The sequence below is a fragment of the Protopterus annectens genome, chromosome 11.part0, assembly GCF_019279795.1.
Source record: "Protopterus annectens isolate FY-2018-M chromosome 11.part0, PAN1.0, whole genome shotgun sequence".
In the NCBI taxonomy this organism is placed as follows: Eukaryota; Metazoa; Chordata; order Ceratodontiformes; family Protopteridae; genus Protopterus; species Protopterus annectens.
The window spans coordinates 617,319,845-617,337,829 of NC_056745.1; the positions used below are offsets into that span (position 1 = coordinate 617,319,845).

Below are 17,985 nucleotides of genomic sequence, written 5' to 3' on the forward strand. Positions count from 1 at the left end.
AGTGCCAGCGAACTGACGACTAGCTTAACGGAAGCATCATTGGCAATTTTGGACCTATGCTCTGTCTTTATCTTTACGTTTTTTCAGAAGATGGATGGCTTATCGAAGCAATTTCGGAATACAGAGAACAAGAGCGAAAGAATTTAGTGACAAAAATAGCCCGACGATGAATGGTTCGGGCATTAAACAAGGCACAAAACCAACAGCGAGGGACGTCGTGGTCTGGGCCTAAACAGGTGATGCAGTAAGAATGAAAATCTCTGTGAGGTATTTGCTTTCCACAGGCAAGAGAATTGTTAACTTTTTCTGACATCGGTTAAAGCAAGAAAAAAGGATCCCCAACAGGGTACTTAGCTTTAGAAGACTTTAGGATTATCAACTTTAAAATAAAAATTTCAGGTAGCGGCCGACCAGCACTTGTGAACTGCTTCTGCTTCAGGCTCCTCCTCGGCAAGAAAGACTGATGTAATGGCATCGGCTGCCTGTTTTATACCCCTGAAGACCTGACATCATGGAAGAAGCGACAGCATCTGACCCAGAAATACTAAGACTCTGGTATTCGGGCCGACTGAGGGCTACCTGCAGGCAGATAACCCAAGTGTGATGACTGCAACAGTGAAACACGAAGAACATCTGCCTTTCCATTTATAATTCCCTTCTACAAAACTAGGGTGTTACATAAATACCCCCAAGGTGAGCTGTCACTTGAACCTCTGACACTGTGTGTGACAGACAACACAATCCCATTAAAGCAAAAAGGAAAAAAAAAAAAAACACGTTTTTTTTTTTCCTTTACTTGGGCTAATCTAACCAATGATTTTTTCAAGTGTTTCTTAGTAAGTGAACAAAGGCAAGAAAGTTCAATTCATTTTAATGCATCAAAAAGAAGTAAGACTACATTGGCATATTTAAGACAAACACTTGTTTCCTATACACCCCCATCCACTGGACAGTCCTCTTTTTTTCAGACACTATTGTTAACAGCTCATAACATTTCTTCAGAAAACATATTCATAATTCTCTGTCCAACTTCTCTTCTTGTCCAATAAAAAAAAAACAGTGAATCTGAAAACATTCACATTGCAAGCCACATCAGAATGATAACTGGCATTCAATAAACAATGTAACTGAACTGGGTTTTTTTTTTTTGTTTTTTTTTACTTTGTTCTGTTCTTCAATAAAAGAATATAAAAATCTTGATCAACGTAGCATTAAGTGTACTAAAATAGATCTGTATACTGCACAGTTTTGCCCGGAGCTGTGAAAACAGTTGAAGGGACCGTGTGCTGCCTTGTAGTGATGGGCACCTGTTGCGATGATTATCTTCTTCTTATGACACGTGGCACTATGATATGTCATATATACGGTCAGTACTTTTATTTGTCTGGGGAGAAACAAAATCTCAACCTGCACAGTTAATTAAACAAAAAAAAATGTAAAACAGAAAAGTTGTGTTGCCCATCACTAACTACCAGGGTAGGCCTCAGGATTACAGCAATGTCCTATGGCCTACTAAGGTGCCAGACTGACCCTTTTTTCAGGAAGACTAACCAGCAAAACAAGTAGGTGTTCTTGAATCTTCTCACTTTTACATTAGCCCAGACATCTTTATCAAATACACAAAGAAAGAAGTCTCCAAAATCCACAAATCCTTTGTATCTGTAAGTCCCCAGAACTCTGATATATTCAAAGTGAGGAACTTTACTTGAGGCATTATCTGTACCATGTTGCAGATATTTCTGCAAGGAAAAAGTCAGCTATTCACATTACATATTTTACAATAAAAATGTAGTACAAAAATTGAAAGTCTTTTTGGCATATTGTCTGTACTGGCAAGAAAATGAAAATGTTCTAAAAGAATGCCAAAATATCCACTATTATGGTATATGCTTAATCTTGCACAAAAAACTCCATGAGAAAAATACATTAATAGCAAAATAAGTAAAAAGTCTTGCAAATTAAGTTGAGTTTTACAGTCATACCTCTTCAAATACTTTCAAATGCATATACACAGGCATCAGAATGAAAATACTTCAGTATTCCACTGCAAATGCTACCTTCATACAAGTAATTTAATATCTGCAGATCTCAACTATATTAATACTGAACATGTTTTATTTGTTGAGGAGACCTACACCACAAAACCATATATTCCCCTCCCATTTAATCTGAGCAGATATGGCAGACATTGTTAAAAGAGTTATCTTATATGTTTCTAAGTGAATGTATTTGTATATAGTCCTAAATGCATCTTTGTAATTTTGAATTTGCTATTAAATAACCTTTTTTTACCAGCTACTGCTACTAGCTCACTAGTCCTTCTCTTTTGATATGTTATATGCAGAACTGCAAATGTCTTCCATAAAGAATACTATTCTCTTCTATCACCCAGTTTTGTTCATTTTTATTAATAAATACATTTAAGGCCAACATAAAAAAATCTCATAAGCACTGAAGGTGGTAGCAATAGAAACTGCAGGTCAAACTGCTCACGGAACACATTTGGCCGCAACAGTTTCCTACAAACTCCATTGGTAAGTTCCTTAAGTTCCACAGTACCCAAATGTCAATAAAAGTTCTTTTATATGACTTTGTAGTCACATTTTCACAATTCTTGTCACTTGTTTCCATGTGACTGCTGTAAGGCTTTTTGTACTGTGGCAGAGGTGGCTGAAGGTTTGATCCAAGGGATGCTTAGCAGGGAGGAGGTGGTGGTGGTTGTCATGGTAACCTGAATCATTTGTTCACTCTGTATCAGTCTAATGAGATGTTTGAGACGTTCCAAAGAAGACTGTATTCCTTTCTGCTGTACCAGCAAGTTGTTTTTCTGCTCAAGACATTTCTGCAAAAATAAAACAAAATGCCAACTCATTATCAAATTGCAGTGTTATGTGCTTGTATCATTTACATAGAAAAGAATAAAAATGCTCTCTCCAAAAAAAAATATTTTCTTTAACACTTCCACTTCCCTGGTTGATTATGCCCATATGAACAGTTACAGTTTTCAGTATAACAAACATGTCCATTCTCGATTTTCACAATTGCTAATTCTATATACCATAAATGAAAACACAAATTATATCAGGAAAATCAATCATGGCAGTGAGTGTTATATGTATGCTGCAATATTGTCTTACAGATGTACAACTTCATGGCATGTAGAAAGCAATCTAGTATTAGCATTAGTATTTGTGGGTCTAGCAGAAGGACAGTAATACTTGGATAATCCAGAAATCAAGTATGTCCATGCAAAGTGTAGCTTAGTAGATTTAACCTGATGTTCAATGACCTTACCTTGCATGTTTGCTGCAACACTGTGAGCCTGCATCTTGCAACCCCTCTAACCTGAATTACCCACATACTAACATCTCATAACTCCCACTCTTACACTTCATCGCTATTATTCTAACTCGCATGTGATATCTTACTTATACTACATTCCTACCTGTACTTCAAAAGGGTATTATTATCTTGTAATTACATATTGCTATGCTTAGTGAAATGTATTCAAGTATGTAACTTGCTTATCTTTTTATATTTTCTATACTCATTGAACATGTTTTTTTCCACTCTCCAATATGTTGATTGCTGATCATTTTTATCATCACTATGTTACTATTACTTGTCATGGAGCATTTCTCCCTGGGTCTCCAATGTAAACAGGTCCCTGGCCCACTCGGACACTACCTGGTAAACACATAAATAAATTTGAAATCTAATACTCATTTTGACATTACTAGTTCTACAAGCAATATAATTAAGTGATCCAACTCTGGTTCAGGGAAACATTACTTTCTCATATCACTTTCAACAGTCCTCCTTCCAACTTCACCAACCTTCATTTTGCACCAATATCATTTCTTACTTCATACAGAAACCTTAGTACATTGTTTACCACTGTAGGTAAGAGAACTTTCCATCACAGTCCAGATGATTTTGTTTTATGGTCTGTACGCTAGTAATGCTCAACTCCAACCTAGACAGACTGTTTTGGAAAATGTAGCATTCTAGCGGTTATGCCTTTTATGTCTTATACTATGGTGAAAGAAAGCAGAAAGATGCTGGCTGCTATTCAGCAGCAACCGATAAAGCAGACTATTAGAGTTTAACAAAGATATAATCTGTTATAATGGGCAGTCTAAAATTATAAAAAGAAAATTAAATCTCTTTAAATGTTGTTACAGTCATATAAAGCATTGTATCACAATATGCAAGAAACTTGCAGTGTGCCACTGATTTAAGTTGTTGTTAACTGGCACAGCAAACATATTCAAAAATGGGCCTCATTTCAGCCACTGAGCAGGAATACAGTAGGATAATGGTAATAAATTGGGATAAAAACTGGAAGAAAATGTAAAGATTGCTAATGTACTTGGAACTCTGTTGAAAAAAGAAATTCTTTAAAATAGTTTTTAATAATGGACATAAGCTGATGCACATCATCCTGAATAAGAAGTTATGTTCTTACCATAACGTTCCATGTTAGTTGTCTTCTTCTCGCCTTCTTTCTTGCTGGATGGGTTCGGAGCCGATCCTCGGCTCTGACTCGGCCAATACTATAGCTCGAGAGCTATTTTTACCGGCTTGAGGCAGCCCTATAACCCACAATACCATGCGCTAACTCCCCAGATCTCGTTTGGTAGCTAACACACAGTATAAATTTATTATTATAATCCTCATTTCCAAGTACGGACTCCCTGCTAGTAACACTAGAGATACGGGGAAATGTAACATATTGTATCTCAAGAAATGGAAGGACTCAGAGACCTTCAAGTCTGTTCAGGCTAGGGGGCAGGAGGGAGGGACGCAAGAAAGAAGGCGAGAAGAAGACAACTAACATGGAACATTATGGTAAGAACATAACTTCTTAATGTTAAGTTGTCATTCTTGCCTTCATTCTTGCTGGATGGGAAAGCGTCCCTAGCACCTTAGTCCTGGGTGGCTCAATGGAACAGACTCCTGAGTACGGTGGAACCAAAGTCAGCTCTATTTCTGGAGGCTATATCAAGTTTGTAATGGACAATAAAGGTATGTTGGGAAGCCCATGTAGCTGCTGCACATATGGCATCTAATAGTAACCTTGCTTGAAAGGCCGTTGATGTTGATAGTGCCCTGGTTGAATGAGCCTTAGGCCTAGACGGAAGTTGCCTGTGTCTCAACTCATAGACAAAGGTAATAATAGATGTCAACCATCTGGAAAGAGTAACCTTTGATACTGGAAGCCCTTTCTTTCCTTCAGCATAAGAGAGAAAGAGCTGGTCTGACTTTCTGAGTTGTTTTGTCATGTCTAGATAATACCGTAGTTGGCGATGAACATCCAATGAATGTAATTTTTGTTCCGCCCTGTTGGAACAGTCTGGGAAGAAGACAGGCAAGTCAATAGAGTGGTTTAGATTTGCTTCAGAGAACACTTTCGGTAGGAAGGAAAGATTTGTTCTGAGAGTTACCCTGTCTTTGTGAAAAACCAAATAAGGGGGACGGACAGACAAGGCTTGAAGTTCCGATACCCTTCTGGCAGATGTTATGGCTACTAAAAACAGAGTTTTCCAAGAAAGAAGCTTGAGGGAGCAAGAGGCTGCGGGTTCAAAGGGAGGCAGAATCAATGACGTTAGAACCAAATTCAAATCCCATTGTGGGGGCGGATCCTTAACTGGAGGTCTAAGCAAAAAGATGCCCTTGAGAAAGGCTTTACAGAGTTTGTAGGACATAATATTTGTTTCTGAGAGCCCCACATGAAAATTAGCAATGGCCGCTAATAGTACCCTGATAGTGGCTGACGATGACCCTGAATGAAAGAGCTCTGCCAGAAAGTCTAGAACCTTATGAATGGGTGCATGGAAAGGATCTAAGGACCTAGCTTGTGCCCAGAGCGAAAAACGCTTCCATTTACTCGCATACGTCTTCCTAGTATTGGACTTATGGGAAGCCAGAATGATATCACGGACAGGAGGAGAAATAAGGGGAAGCCTGGCTATGGCTGGAAGTGGAGCAACCAAGCTGTGAGGTTGAGGGAATGAAGAGACTGATGCAGCTTGCCCGTGAGATGGGTCAACAGATCCAGAAGGGGTTCCAGATGCCATGGCTGTTCCAGTAGGTAACTGTGCAGGAATGGAAACCATACTTGTCGAGGCCAAAATGGAGCAATGAGGATCATTTTGGATCTCAGTGCGGTTGCTTTCTGAATTAATTGCGGGATCAATGGTAAGGTAGGAAAGAAATATAAAAGACCCCGGGGCCAATCGTGAACAAGAGCATCTCTGAGGGATGGCCTGGTAGAGGAAAGAGTGTGAAGAAGTCGAGGCACTTGCTGTTTTGAGGAGTTGTGAAAAGATCGCAGCAAGGCTGGCCCCACTTCTGAAATATTCTGTCTGCTACCACTTGATTTAGAGACCACTCGTGAGGCATGAGGATAGTTCTGCTCAATCTGTCCGCTATGATGTTGGACTTCCCGGGGATGTGCGTTGCTATCAGAAACCGTTGAGAGGAAATCACCCATTGCCAAAGTCTGAGTGCTTCTCAACATAGGGGGTAGGACTTTGTTCCGCCCTTCTTGTTGATGTACCACACCACAGACATATTGTCCGTTTGAATTGCTATAGTCCCTGTGGGAAGAGAGCTCTGAAGGGCTTGCAACGTTAAAAGCACCGCCCTTCATCTCCAGGACATTTATGTGCAGGTGGCATTCTAATTGTTGCCATGTGCCCTGGACCGTCCTGCCCTGATAGTGCCCCCCCCCACCCGATCAGGGAGGCATCCGTTGTCACCGTGGCCACTGGGGGGGGGAACAAAGGGTCTGCCCTGAAAAAGCTGCGGGGAAACCATCCACCAGGAGAGATGATTCTTGCATGATGGGGTTATCAAGATGTTGTGAGTCATTGGGAGCTGTTGAAAGGACCACTGAGAAAACAGCATCCACTGAAGGATCCTCATGTGGAAGCGGGCTAATGGGAGTAGAAGGATCGCCGCTGCCATGAGGCCTAACGCTTTCAATACTAGCCTGACTTGAACTCTGTTGGACTGAAACAGGGACTGAACATTCCGCCTTATGTCTGTCACTCTCTGAGGTGGTAATGTTGCAGACATTTCTGTGGTGTTTAACACGGCGCCTATAAAGTTTATACATTGACAAGGCGACAAGGAGGATTTTGCAAAATTTATAGAAATACCTAGATTGTTGCAAAGTTGTATAGTGTAATCCCTGGCCATTATAAGATGCTGCTTGGTGGTAGCGGAAATGAGCCAGTCGTCTCGATATGGAAACACCTGGAATCCTTTTTGTCTCAGGTGAGCCATGACCACTGCCAAGCATTTGGTGAACACCCGGGGGGCTGTGGTGAGACCAAAGGACAGGGTTCTGAATTGATAATGACTGGTTCCCAGCCAGAAGCAGAGAAACCTCCTGGAGCACCTGTGTATCTTTATATGATAGTACGTGTCCTGGAGGTCTAACGAGCACATCCAGTTGTCTCTGCCCAAGAAGGGTAGAATGGGCTGCAGTGTTACCATCCGAACTTTTGTCTTTTGTACAGAGTTGTTCAATCTGCTGAGGTCCAAAATGGGTCTCCAGTCTTTTTTGGTACCAAAAGGAATCTGGAGTAAATTCCGGACCCTAGCTGATCTGCTGGGACTGCCTGGATGACTCTTTTTTTAACAGCTTTTTTATTTCTAGCTGTGCCTGACCCCTTTGTGCGGGTGGTACATCTGGTAGGGGTCTTGGCGGTTGTACCGGAGGGGAAGTGAAGGGAATTTTGTAACCCTCGGATATGATCTTCTGTACCCATGTGTCTTGGGAGAGGGATTGCCAGGCTTCCGGGTACAGAGATAATCTTCCCCCGACTGCCTCCGAAGGCGGACAGTCGGGAAGCTTCTCAGGGATGCTGAAAGTGTTGGTCAGGGAAAGATTCCCTGGAACCCTGGTTCTGTGGACCCCCTCTGCCCCTGGGGCGGCGTCTGTTATTGTTCCCCCCTCTGCCTCTGGAGGGAAATTCACCACATGCAGCAGGCGCGACTCCCTGTGGTTGGCGGAACCACATCTTTCCACCCCTCTGTCCCTTAGGATAAGGTCTAGAAGGTGTGGAAAAATGGACTCCCACGGCAGAGAGAGTCTTAGCATCTTGCTCGCATCTGGTGAGGGTATTCTTCACCTAAGGTCCAAACAATTCTGAACCATCAAAGGGGGTGTTGGTGAAGGACGCCTTGAAGGGATCAGCAAAGTTACAGAGTCGCATCCAAGCGTGACGTCACAACGCAACACCTGTGCTTGCGGCCCTACTCGCTCCATCGGCTGCGTAGGAGATAAGCGGCATGAAGGAGTTAACAATGGAATTCAGGGTGGCCAGCTGGGAGTTCATCTTGTCCTGATACCCCACAGCAGAAGGATCCTGTACAATTTCACCGAGCTCTTTGAGCAAGTCTTTCTGAAGGCGGGTGAAATGACATAAATAGTTCAGCGATCGCATAGTAAAGGTCACTGAAGCAAATGTCCACTTGCCGTACCTGTCCATGGTCCTGGACTCTTTGTTAGGAGGATGAACAGGTACAGAAGGATCAGCCAATTCCTTCTTAGTGGCTGCTGCTACAACCATAGCACCAACTGAAACACCTTTGGTGAGGAAGGATTTGTCCTCTGGAGCAGAAATAAATTTAGAGGTCCTCCTAGGGGTAGGTTCCATTGAATGAGGAGCTGCCCATGCCTTTCTAGCCACTTCCTCCATTAGTGGGTCGAAAGGGAGAGACATCCAGGAGGTAGAAGGGCGAGATCCAAAAGCGTCAAGGTAAACTGACTCGTCAGCAGAGGGTTTGAGAGTGGACCAATTTCCCCTCTGTTTCAGGATCTCTAGGATGTCTGAAAAAGAGACATCCTCAGAGGGGGATCTCGGGGAACCCTCCGACTCATCCAAGTTGGTGTCCGACATGACAGACTCGGGGGAGTCTATGTGCTTCCTCTTGCACTTTCTTTTCCTAGGGGGTTCCCCTGAAGCTTCAGGGGAGGCCTCGCAAGAGGAGGAGACACCCAAAGTGGGTACCCTACGCTTTGGAGCTCTGCTGTCAGATGCAGGAGGATGGCCAGAGACCATAACAGGCACTGTAGAGGGAGGAGCTGCAGAACTTAACCTTGGAGGGGACACTGGGTCCAGCACGCTCATCACCTCGAATGCTCCCCTATCAGGTACCAAGGGCAGTCCCGGCTCCGAAGAGACCCGAACTGCTCCCGGCACCGACAGAGAAGGCTCCAAGAATAATGTCGGGGCCGAACTAACCAGATCCAAAGCTCCGAGAGGGAGAGCGGGGTCGGACAAGGGTCCGATGCCACTCGCCCCCTCGGAGCCGACAATGGAGTCCTGGCACCCGGACCTCTCCACGGACGGAACCAATGAAGAAGTCAGAGCCAACGACACCGGAGCCAAAGGTGGAAGTATCGGCTCTGACGTGGGCAAGGTTACGGTTCCGACAAACTCCGGCTCCAAACTCGAGAGGTGAATCGGAGGAGGAATCGATAGCAGTACCGAAGGAGCCACAGTCTGGTGAGATGGGCTTTGGAGCATTTGGGCTAGTGCCTGAGATTTTATGAGCCTACTGACCACCCTCTCAATATCGTGGTCGGAAAGCCTGGATGACCTAGATGAGTGAGTCCTATGACTCCGCTCCAATAGGAGGGGTGATCTCGGAGCCGATCAGACGGATTCTAGTGAGGGGGATCTAGAGCGCTTGCGCGCTGGGGTCAGCTCCGATGAAGGTTTTGGAGCGGATACCACTTTGCCCACCTCGGATCTGATTGAAACCGATGGCGAAGCGGCAAATGAGATCTAGGGAGTTAGCACACGGTATTGTGGGTTATAGGGCTGCCTCGAGCCGGTAAAAATAGCTCTTGAGCTATAGTATAGGCCGAGTCGGAGCCGAGGATCGGCTCCGAACCCATCCAGCAAGAATGAAGGCGAGAATGACAACTTAACATCAGACCTTACCTCCAAATGTGTTAAGATGTTCTTTAAATAGAAAAAGAGTGTTACCCATTTACTGTCTGTTGAACTACATACCAGCCTGTACCATCTATTCTTCTCAATTCTGGCTTTTGCAAAAATTAACACTAAATGGACGAAGTGGACCAGAACTTAAAACAAGAGTCTAGCTTCAGTCACTTGAGTCCGTACCAATGTGCTATTCTCACTTGTTATAAAGGAAGTCATAGTTAATTGAATTGTACCAAAAAGAAAACATATCAACCTGTGACAAAATGCTGCCATGAAGTGAACAGTGCTAGAACCAGTAGTATCTACTTGTTAATCAACATATGCAATCTGTCTGAATAAAAGTAAATTTCTTTGATGTTTGAATTATTACCACTATGGCACTACTAAGGAACCGATCTTTCTCCTTCAGCTGACTGTGGTCATGTTTAAGTTCACTGCCTCTCGTTAGTAACTTTCTCTTCTCTTCTTCTTTCACTAGTGGTAGAAAAATAATTCAGATTTGAACTGTTAGTAGAATGAAAAACATTACTTTGCAGATACAATCTTCTGTGCACTGTACAGTAACAAAGAAAATCATCTCAAAGGTCAGTATTACAATAGGAATATACATGCAAGGTACTCTTTCCTCATTTTCCACAGCAAATGAATAAGTGCATACAACAGCCGTAATACAAGACAAGGCTGACATTAAAACACTAGCTAGCCTAGGTTATCCATTAATAGATTTGGATGTGTCAGCCTTCTCAAAATTGCCCCACACTTCTGTTAATGTACCCAGCTTGGTGCCACAACCCCCACACCCAGACTTTACAGCTAATGAAAATTAAATTGATCATTCTGTGGTGATAAAAACATTCCTGAAAGAAAAAGTCAAACTTTCAATCATTGTAAATAAACTGAATTCACGGCTATTAAATGAAGGAGCAAATACCATGCCAAAAAAAGATTTATCTTACAAAGCTGATATCTTAAAAAAAAAATAAAAATAAAAGAATACATCATTTTTACTCTACAAGAAAATAAGCATGACAACCACTGCTACTAACAGACTGTTCACCCTTGGGGGTAAAAGGAACATTTCCTTAACAAAACAAAATACATTTCTACTCAGTGTGAAAGACTGCATCTCTCAGCTGCTGATATTTTGAGATCATTCAGCCTTCGGGTAATGGGAACATGTCCTTATCTTTAGTGTTTTGTGATCTTGGAATCAGTACAGCCATGGTGTGTGACTAAATGAGACTTGATCAAACGGCTACAATTATCTGAGTCTGAACTGAACCAAATGTGACTAAAATGCAGGTTTCTAGTAATGTGACTTGTGCTAACTTTACATTTTGGGTAGTGGCACAGATCTTAGAAGGATGAAGAGGTGCATTATATAAAGGCAAAAATTACCCCTGCAGCTGAGAAGGGCAGTTTTACAATATGTGCAATGGAAAAAAAGACTTCAACCCACGTGAAAACTATGATCTGGTCAAGAGCAGAGAAAAATCAACAAAAGGAAGCCCTAGGACAATGATACAAAGAGGCCCTCACAAAACTTAAACTGAAATACCTGTGACAATCTACAAGACTGTACTCTTTTAGCATATAAAATCTAGAATTATGTATTGCTTGAGTTCTTAAAGAAAAATAAATTCTTTTAAATTTGTCATCTCTCTTTCTTTCTAGCACTTTCAACTTTATACAGGGCCACCACAGTCCATTCCTAAACAAGCTTGTTCATTCATTTTTTTTTCCCATTTGTTCATAACTAGAAGTATTTCCAAGTCTCAGCACCTTCAAAAAGCCCTAGAATGAAATAACTGCATTTTGTAAATTCTGGTTACCAATGACCACCCCCCCCCAAAAAAAAACAACTAGTAAAATGGCAGCAGATGGTTACTTAACACAAAAAAGGGTCTCATTACACCACATTTGTTTATCACGGAAAAGGCTTATCTTCTTACTGGAGAAAGGCAATCATCTATACAGCTGAGACTGTGAAACTCATCTCTGAGTTCTATATAGTTTCATCCTATTGACACCTGCAGGAATCATCTTCTTCTTTCGGCTGTTCCCAATCATGTTTCCATTTCTTCCTGTCCTCTGCATCTTGTTCTGTCACACCAACCACCTGCATGCCCTCTCTCTCACAACATCTATAAACCTTATCTTAGGCCTTCCTCTTTTCCTCTTACATGGCAACTCCATCCTTAGCATCCTTTTGCCAATATACCCAGCATCCCTCCTCAGCACATGCCCAAACCAATGCAATTTCACCTCTCTGGCTTTGTCTCCAAACCATCCAACCTGAGCTGCCCCTTTAATATACTGATTCCTAATCCTGTCCATCCTCATAACACCCAGTGCAAATCTTAACATCTTTAACTCTGCCACCTCCTGCCTTTTTGTCAATACCACCATCTCCAACCCATATAACATAGCTGGTCTCACTACCCTCTTGTAGACCTTCTCTTTTACTCTTACTGGTACCAGTCTGTCACAGATCACTCCTGACACTCTTCTCCACCTTGCCTGTATTCTCTTCTTCACCTCTCTTCCACACTCGCCATTACTCTGACCTGCTGATCCTAAATAATGTGGCCTATTAATAATTCCAAAACCATGCTGCATGCAAGTTATTGAAATATTTCTTCTTAAAGGTTATGTGGTGGAAAACAGAAGCATAGCTGACTCAATCAACACCACAACCCCTCATCTCAAAAAAAGGACTTTTGCAAAACTTGCAGGATGCTTCCTGCAGAGAGTATTCAATCTATACCCCATCTACCCAACTTATTCAAATCAAGTGCAAAAAAAATATTTCTTTTACTGGTACGCTAACCCGCCTTCCTCCTGCTGTAGCTATGCAGGTCCTATTACTAACTGTGCTCTGCCCCCAACATCCTTACATTAGAGTAACAAAAAACTTGTTTTTTAAACTGTAGAAAACTACTTGCTAGAAATGCAGCAAGCAGTTGCTGCAGTTTATATCCTGCATAGAGCACTACAGCACTCAGTTTTTAATTTAAAAAAAAAAAAGCTTTTTTTTTCTTTTTTACATTTAAACTGTTGCAAACTGGTTGCTATAAATGACTTTAAACAGTTGCTACAATTTATGTCCTGCATGTAGCACTGCAGTGCTCTCAGGTTTTACTTTAAAAAAACTCTTTTAAACTGTAGCAAACAACTTGCTACATATTTATTTTTACATTTAAACTGTAGCAAACTGGTTGATTCAGTTTATAGCCTGTACAAAGTGCTTGAGTGCACAGGTTTTAGTTTACAAAAAAAAAATGTTTTTTTTTTTTTTTTTTGCATTTAACTGTAGCAAACTACTTACTACAAACCACAAACACTACAGTACTCATGTTTGGCTAGTATTGCACTGCCAGTGGTCAGGATGATGGATGGTCAATCGGATCAAACCCTTTAGCACACTGCATCTGAGGAAGTTGCCTCTTTAGCCCTCCCCTAGCTATGCAACTGATGTAGAGTAAAACTGCACTTGTCCTCTGTCTAGTGCAAGTAAAGAGATATTAATTGTTGCCCATGTAATACTTAGTTATATTGTCATGAATGTTATATTTCTCTAAATATCTTAATAACCAAGTGGCACAGACATACATGCTTAGACTCGTGTGAAAGCTCTCTGCTAGTGCTGGATGAACAAAATGTTGCCAGCGGTATGTAACATGACTGGTTTCTGAGATATTGTATGTTGTTTACTAAATATTACAAACAATTAAAGTTATGTACTCACCATAACGTTTCATTTGAGTAGTACTTCATTTGTCTTCAACCTGTAGGTTTTGGATCAACATTGGATCTGACACGGTCGCATTTTCCAGCTACTGATCTGAGCTCCAAGCTCCTCCCCTTATCCATAATACCCCCATTCTCCCTTCTCCCTTCAGATCGAGTTTGCTGCTAAATAGTACCAAACACCCGACCCAAAAGAACCTTATCACAAGCGTGAGCCACAAAAAAAAAAAAAAACTCCAGGTCCCAGACAGGACCAAGGGTCTCTCAACCTTCACTGAGTAACAAGGTCAGGGAGAAAAAGGAGGGGGGGGGGGGGACGGTTGAAGATAAATCAAGTACAACTACTCAGAATGTTATCGTCGGTACATAACTTCTTTATCTGAAGTAGTTTACTTCATTTGGTCTTCAACCTGTAGGACAGAGTCCGCAGCTACCAAAAACTCCTGGGTGGCCCTCATGGAAGGATATTCTGGAACACTGCAGTGCTGAATGATGCTCTGTTTCTAGACACAATATCCAGTTTGTAGTGTGAAATAAAGTTATGAGATGAGGACCAAGTGGCTGCCGAACAGATATCGTGCAGACACCCCCTAGACCAGAAGGCAGCCGACGTAGCCATAGATCTAGTAGAATGTGACTTCACTTGTCCCGGAGGAGACATTCCTTTAACAGCATAAGCTCGAACAATACATTGGGAGATCCAGCGAGCAATGCTTACCTTAGAAATTGGCTTACCTAAGAAGGGTTTAGAATAAGACACAAATAGTTGATCAAATTTACGAAAAGGTTTCGTCCTGTGCAAGCAGAATCTCAGTTGTCTATGAACATCTAGCAGGTGCAACTCATGCTCCCTTTTATTTTGAAAGTTAGGGAGAAAAAAAAACTGGCAAATTGACAGTTTGATTAATATTGGCTTCCGAGGCTACTTTAGGAAGGAAGGAAAGATGGATTCATGTGCAATGACACCCTGTCTTTGTGAAAAATCATGTAAGGCACTTTGACAGAAAGAGCCTGGAGTTCTGATACTCTTCTGGCTGATGTAATGGCAACCAAGAAGGCAGTTTTCCAGGTCACAAATTGCAAATCAACTGAGGCCGCAGGTTCAAAAGGTGTGGAGACTTATGCCTGTAACACTACAGTAAGATCCCACAGAGGTGTAGGGTCCTTAACCAGAGGTCTAAGAAAGAAGGCACCCTTAAGGAAAGTCTTACAAAGTTTGGAAGACGCCAAGGAAGACATGTTCACCCCCGCATGAAAATTAGAAATAGCTGCCAGCTGGACTTTAACTGTAGATGAGCTGGCACCCTGATGAAATACACTTGCCAGAAAATTTAAGACTGCTGAAAGAGGTGCATTAAAGGGATCCAAGGTCCGCTGAGTGGCCCATATTGAGAAACATTTCTATTTACTCCGATACACCTTTCTGGTAGAAGATTTATGAGCCGCTACCAAAATCGATTTAAATGGGGATGACAATCCGGGAGTCCTAATGATCATGGGAACTGGAGCAGCCAAGCCGTGAGCTTCAGACTGTCCAGGTCTGGGTGAGTAATCCCTGAGGGATGAACAAGAAGATCCGGAACTGGATCCAATGTCCATGCAGGAACTACCAGATGAGACCACAGTAAGGGGAACCAAACTTGGCAAGCCCAGAATGGGGCGATGAGGATCACAGTGCTCCCCAGCCTTTGGGCATTCTGAAGAAACTTCAACATAAGAGGAAGGGGAGGATAAGCATAGAAAAGACTGGGAGGCCAAGCATGTACTAGTGTGTCTCTGGGGGCTTCCCCCTGCAGGGGGTTCAGAGCAAAAACCTCACTGCATTTCGCACTGGAAGGAGATGCAAAGAGATCGCAGCATGGGATCTGTTCTGCTACTGAAGGAATCAGAGACCACTCGTAAGGCATCAGGATAGATAGTACAGTTGTGTACACTTACCATAAATGTAGATGTTCGAGTGTATTCACTGCTGCAGTCATTACATTTGAGTTATCTGCTTGCAGTAGTCCTCAGTCAGCCTGATTATCAAAGTCTTGGGTCCTGCATTGGTTGCTGTCTTATCTTCTATGACGTCAGGTAGTATGGGGTATAAAGCATGCAGCCAGTGCCATAACATCAGTTTTTCTTGCCTGAGATGTCAAGTGCCTCCATAATGGGAAGCAATTATATAAAAGGTTACACCTCCAACAAAAAAGTAAATACACCAGAAAGCATTAAGCATAGTAAGCAAGAATAGAGGTATAGTCAATAGACGTCAGGGGGCTGGAGGGAGGGTAAGCAGGAAGTACAGTTGTGTACACTTACCATAAATGTAGATGTTCGAGTGTATTCACTGTTGCAGTCATTACATTTGGGTAACTGCTGGGAGGTTGCCCTCAGTCGGCCTGATTAACAGAGTCTTGGGTCCTGCGTCAGTTGCTGTCCCTTCTTCCATGACGTCAGGTCGTTAGGGGTATAAAACATGCAGCCGACGTCATTTTCATCAGTTTTTCTTACCCCAGATGTCAGGTGCCCCCCAAATGGGGAGCAAAACATATATATATATATATATATATATATATATATATATATATTTATGCATGAAATTTGGAATACAAAAAATATACTTCCAAATAAAAGCAAATACACCAAAAAGGCTTTTGAGCATAGCAAAAGAAAGAAGAGGTATAGTAAGTGAAAAATAGGGGGCTGGCGGGTGGGTAACCAGGACTGCAACACTGAAAACACTCGAACATCTACATTTATGGTAAGTGTACACAACTGTACTATGTTCTTCGTGTTTCACTGTTGCAGTCATTACATTTGGGTAGAATCCCAAAGCTATGGTTGGGAGGATGGAATTATACAGCATTAGAAGCAGCTATAAGGCCCTGCAGGATAGCAGTGGGAAAGCCTGCTCTGGATTTAGGGAAGAGAGGTAAATGGTAATGTTTGGTGAACGTATGAACTGAGCTCCAGGTGGCAGCTTCTAGAATGTCTCTGGTAGGAACCCCTCTGAGAAAAGCTGCAGAAGTAGATGCAGCCCTGGTGGAATAGGATCTGATTCCCTTGGGGACAGGTTTACCATGGTGCATGTAGCAAAAACGAATACAATGGCTTATCCATTCTGAAATAGTCTGCTTTGAAATAGCCCTTCCCTCTGCCCCTGCAGCAAATGTCACCAGTAATTGTTCAGATTTTCTTAAAGATTTTGTCCTGTTTAAGTAGAAGCTTAGTTGTCTGTGCACATCCAATGAATGCAGAATCCGCTCGCCCTTGTTCTGTGGATTTGGGAAAAAAGTTGGCAGATGAATGGTCTGATTAAGAGCCATACTAGATACCACTTTAGGCATAAAGGATGGATTGGTCCTGACAGCCACCCTGTCCAGGTAAAAGATAATAAAAGGCTCCACTGCCATGAGAGCCTGTAGTTCTGAAATCCTTCTAGCCGAAGTGACTGCTAAAAGAAAAGTTGTCTTCCAAGAGAGAAATTTTATGTCTGCAGTAGCAGCTGGTTCAAAAGGAGGTAGGGTGAGTTTTTCCAACACAAAATTGAGGTCCCATGCAGGAGTTGCTGTTCTCCTAGGAGGTCTCAAATTCTTGGCCCCTCTGAGGTACTGCTTTAGCAGGGGATGAGAAAAGAGGGAGGCTCTGTGTTGTAATGAGCTGAAATGGCAGAGGCATGGATTTTTATGGAAGAAAAGGATAGGCCCTTGTGAAGCATCTCAGTTAAATATTGCAGAATCTGTGGAATATTGGGAATTGCTGTGTTTATTCCTTGTGTTTGGTTCCAGGCACAGAATCTTTTCCATTTATCAGCATAAGATTTTCTAGTACTAGGCCTTCTAGCCTCCAAAATGACATCCATCACAGGTTTGCTGAGAGATGTAACTGGTGAAATTAGTTGATTAACCATGCTGCAAGATTCAGAGTTTGGAGCTGAGTGTGCAGAATTTGATAGTTCTGCTGAGACAGTAGATAAGGTGTCTGAGGCAGGTACCACGGAGTAAGGTGTGACATACTGCGTAGGAGCGGGTACCATTGTTGGCAAGGCCAGTCTGGAGCAATCAGAATCATTTTTGTTTTTTCCTGTCTGACTTTTAGTAAGACCTTGGAGAGCAGAGGTAGAGGGGGAAAGGCATAGACTGACAGTTTTTTTCCAGCTGAAGGATACAGCATCCACTTTCCATGCTTTTTTGTGATGAATTCTTGTGCAGAATTTGTCTAACTGATAGTTTCGGGGTGAGGCAAAAAGATCTATCTTTGGGCTCCCCCATTTGCGTAT

The 17,985-nt window shown here is 42.3% G+C and overlaps 1 protein-coding gene across 6 annotated transcripts in view; it reads right to left on the minus strand.

Moving 5' to 3' along the window:
* Nucleotides 1–855: 855 nt before the first annotated feature.
* The window catches only part of PHF21B (PHD finger protein 21B), a 2,393,713-nt gene continuing 2,376,583 nt past the window's right edge, over nucleotides 856–17,985 (minus strand). For all 6 annotated transcript variants that reach the window (XM_044088084.1, XM_044088083.1, XM_044088082.1 and 3 more), the window contains 2 exons: nucleotides 10,342–10,445; nucleotides 856–2,842 (listed from right to left, as the gene is read on the minus strand). In XM_044088084.1, the coding sequence (XP_043944019.1) occupies nucleotides 2,618–2,842; nucleotides 10,342–10,445 (329 nt within the window). In that variant the 3' untranslated portion in view covers nucleotides 856–2,617. The remainder of the gene's footprint in view (nucleotides 2,843–10,341; nucleotides 10,446–17,985) is intronic.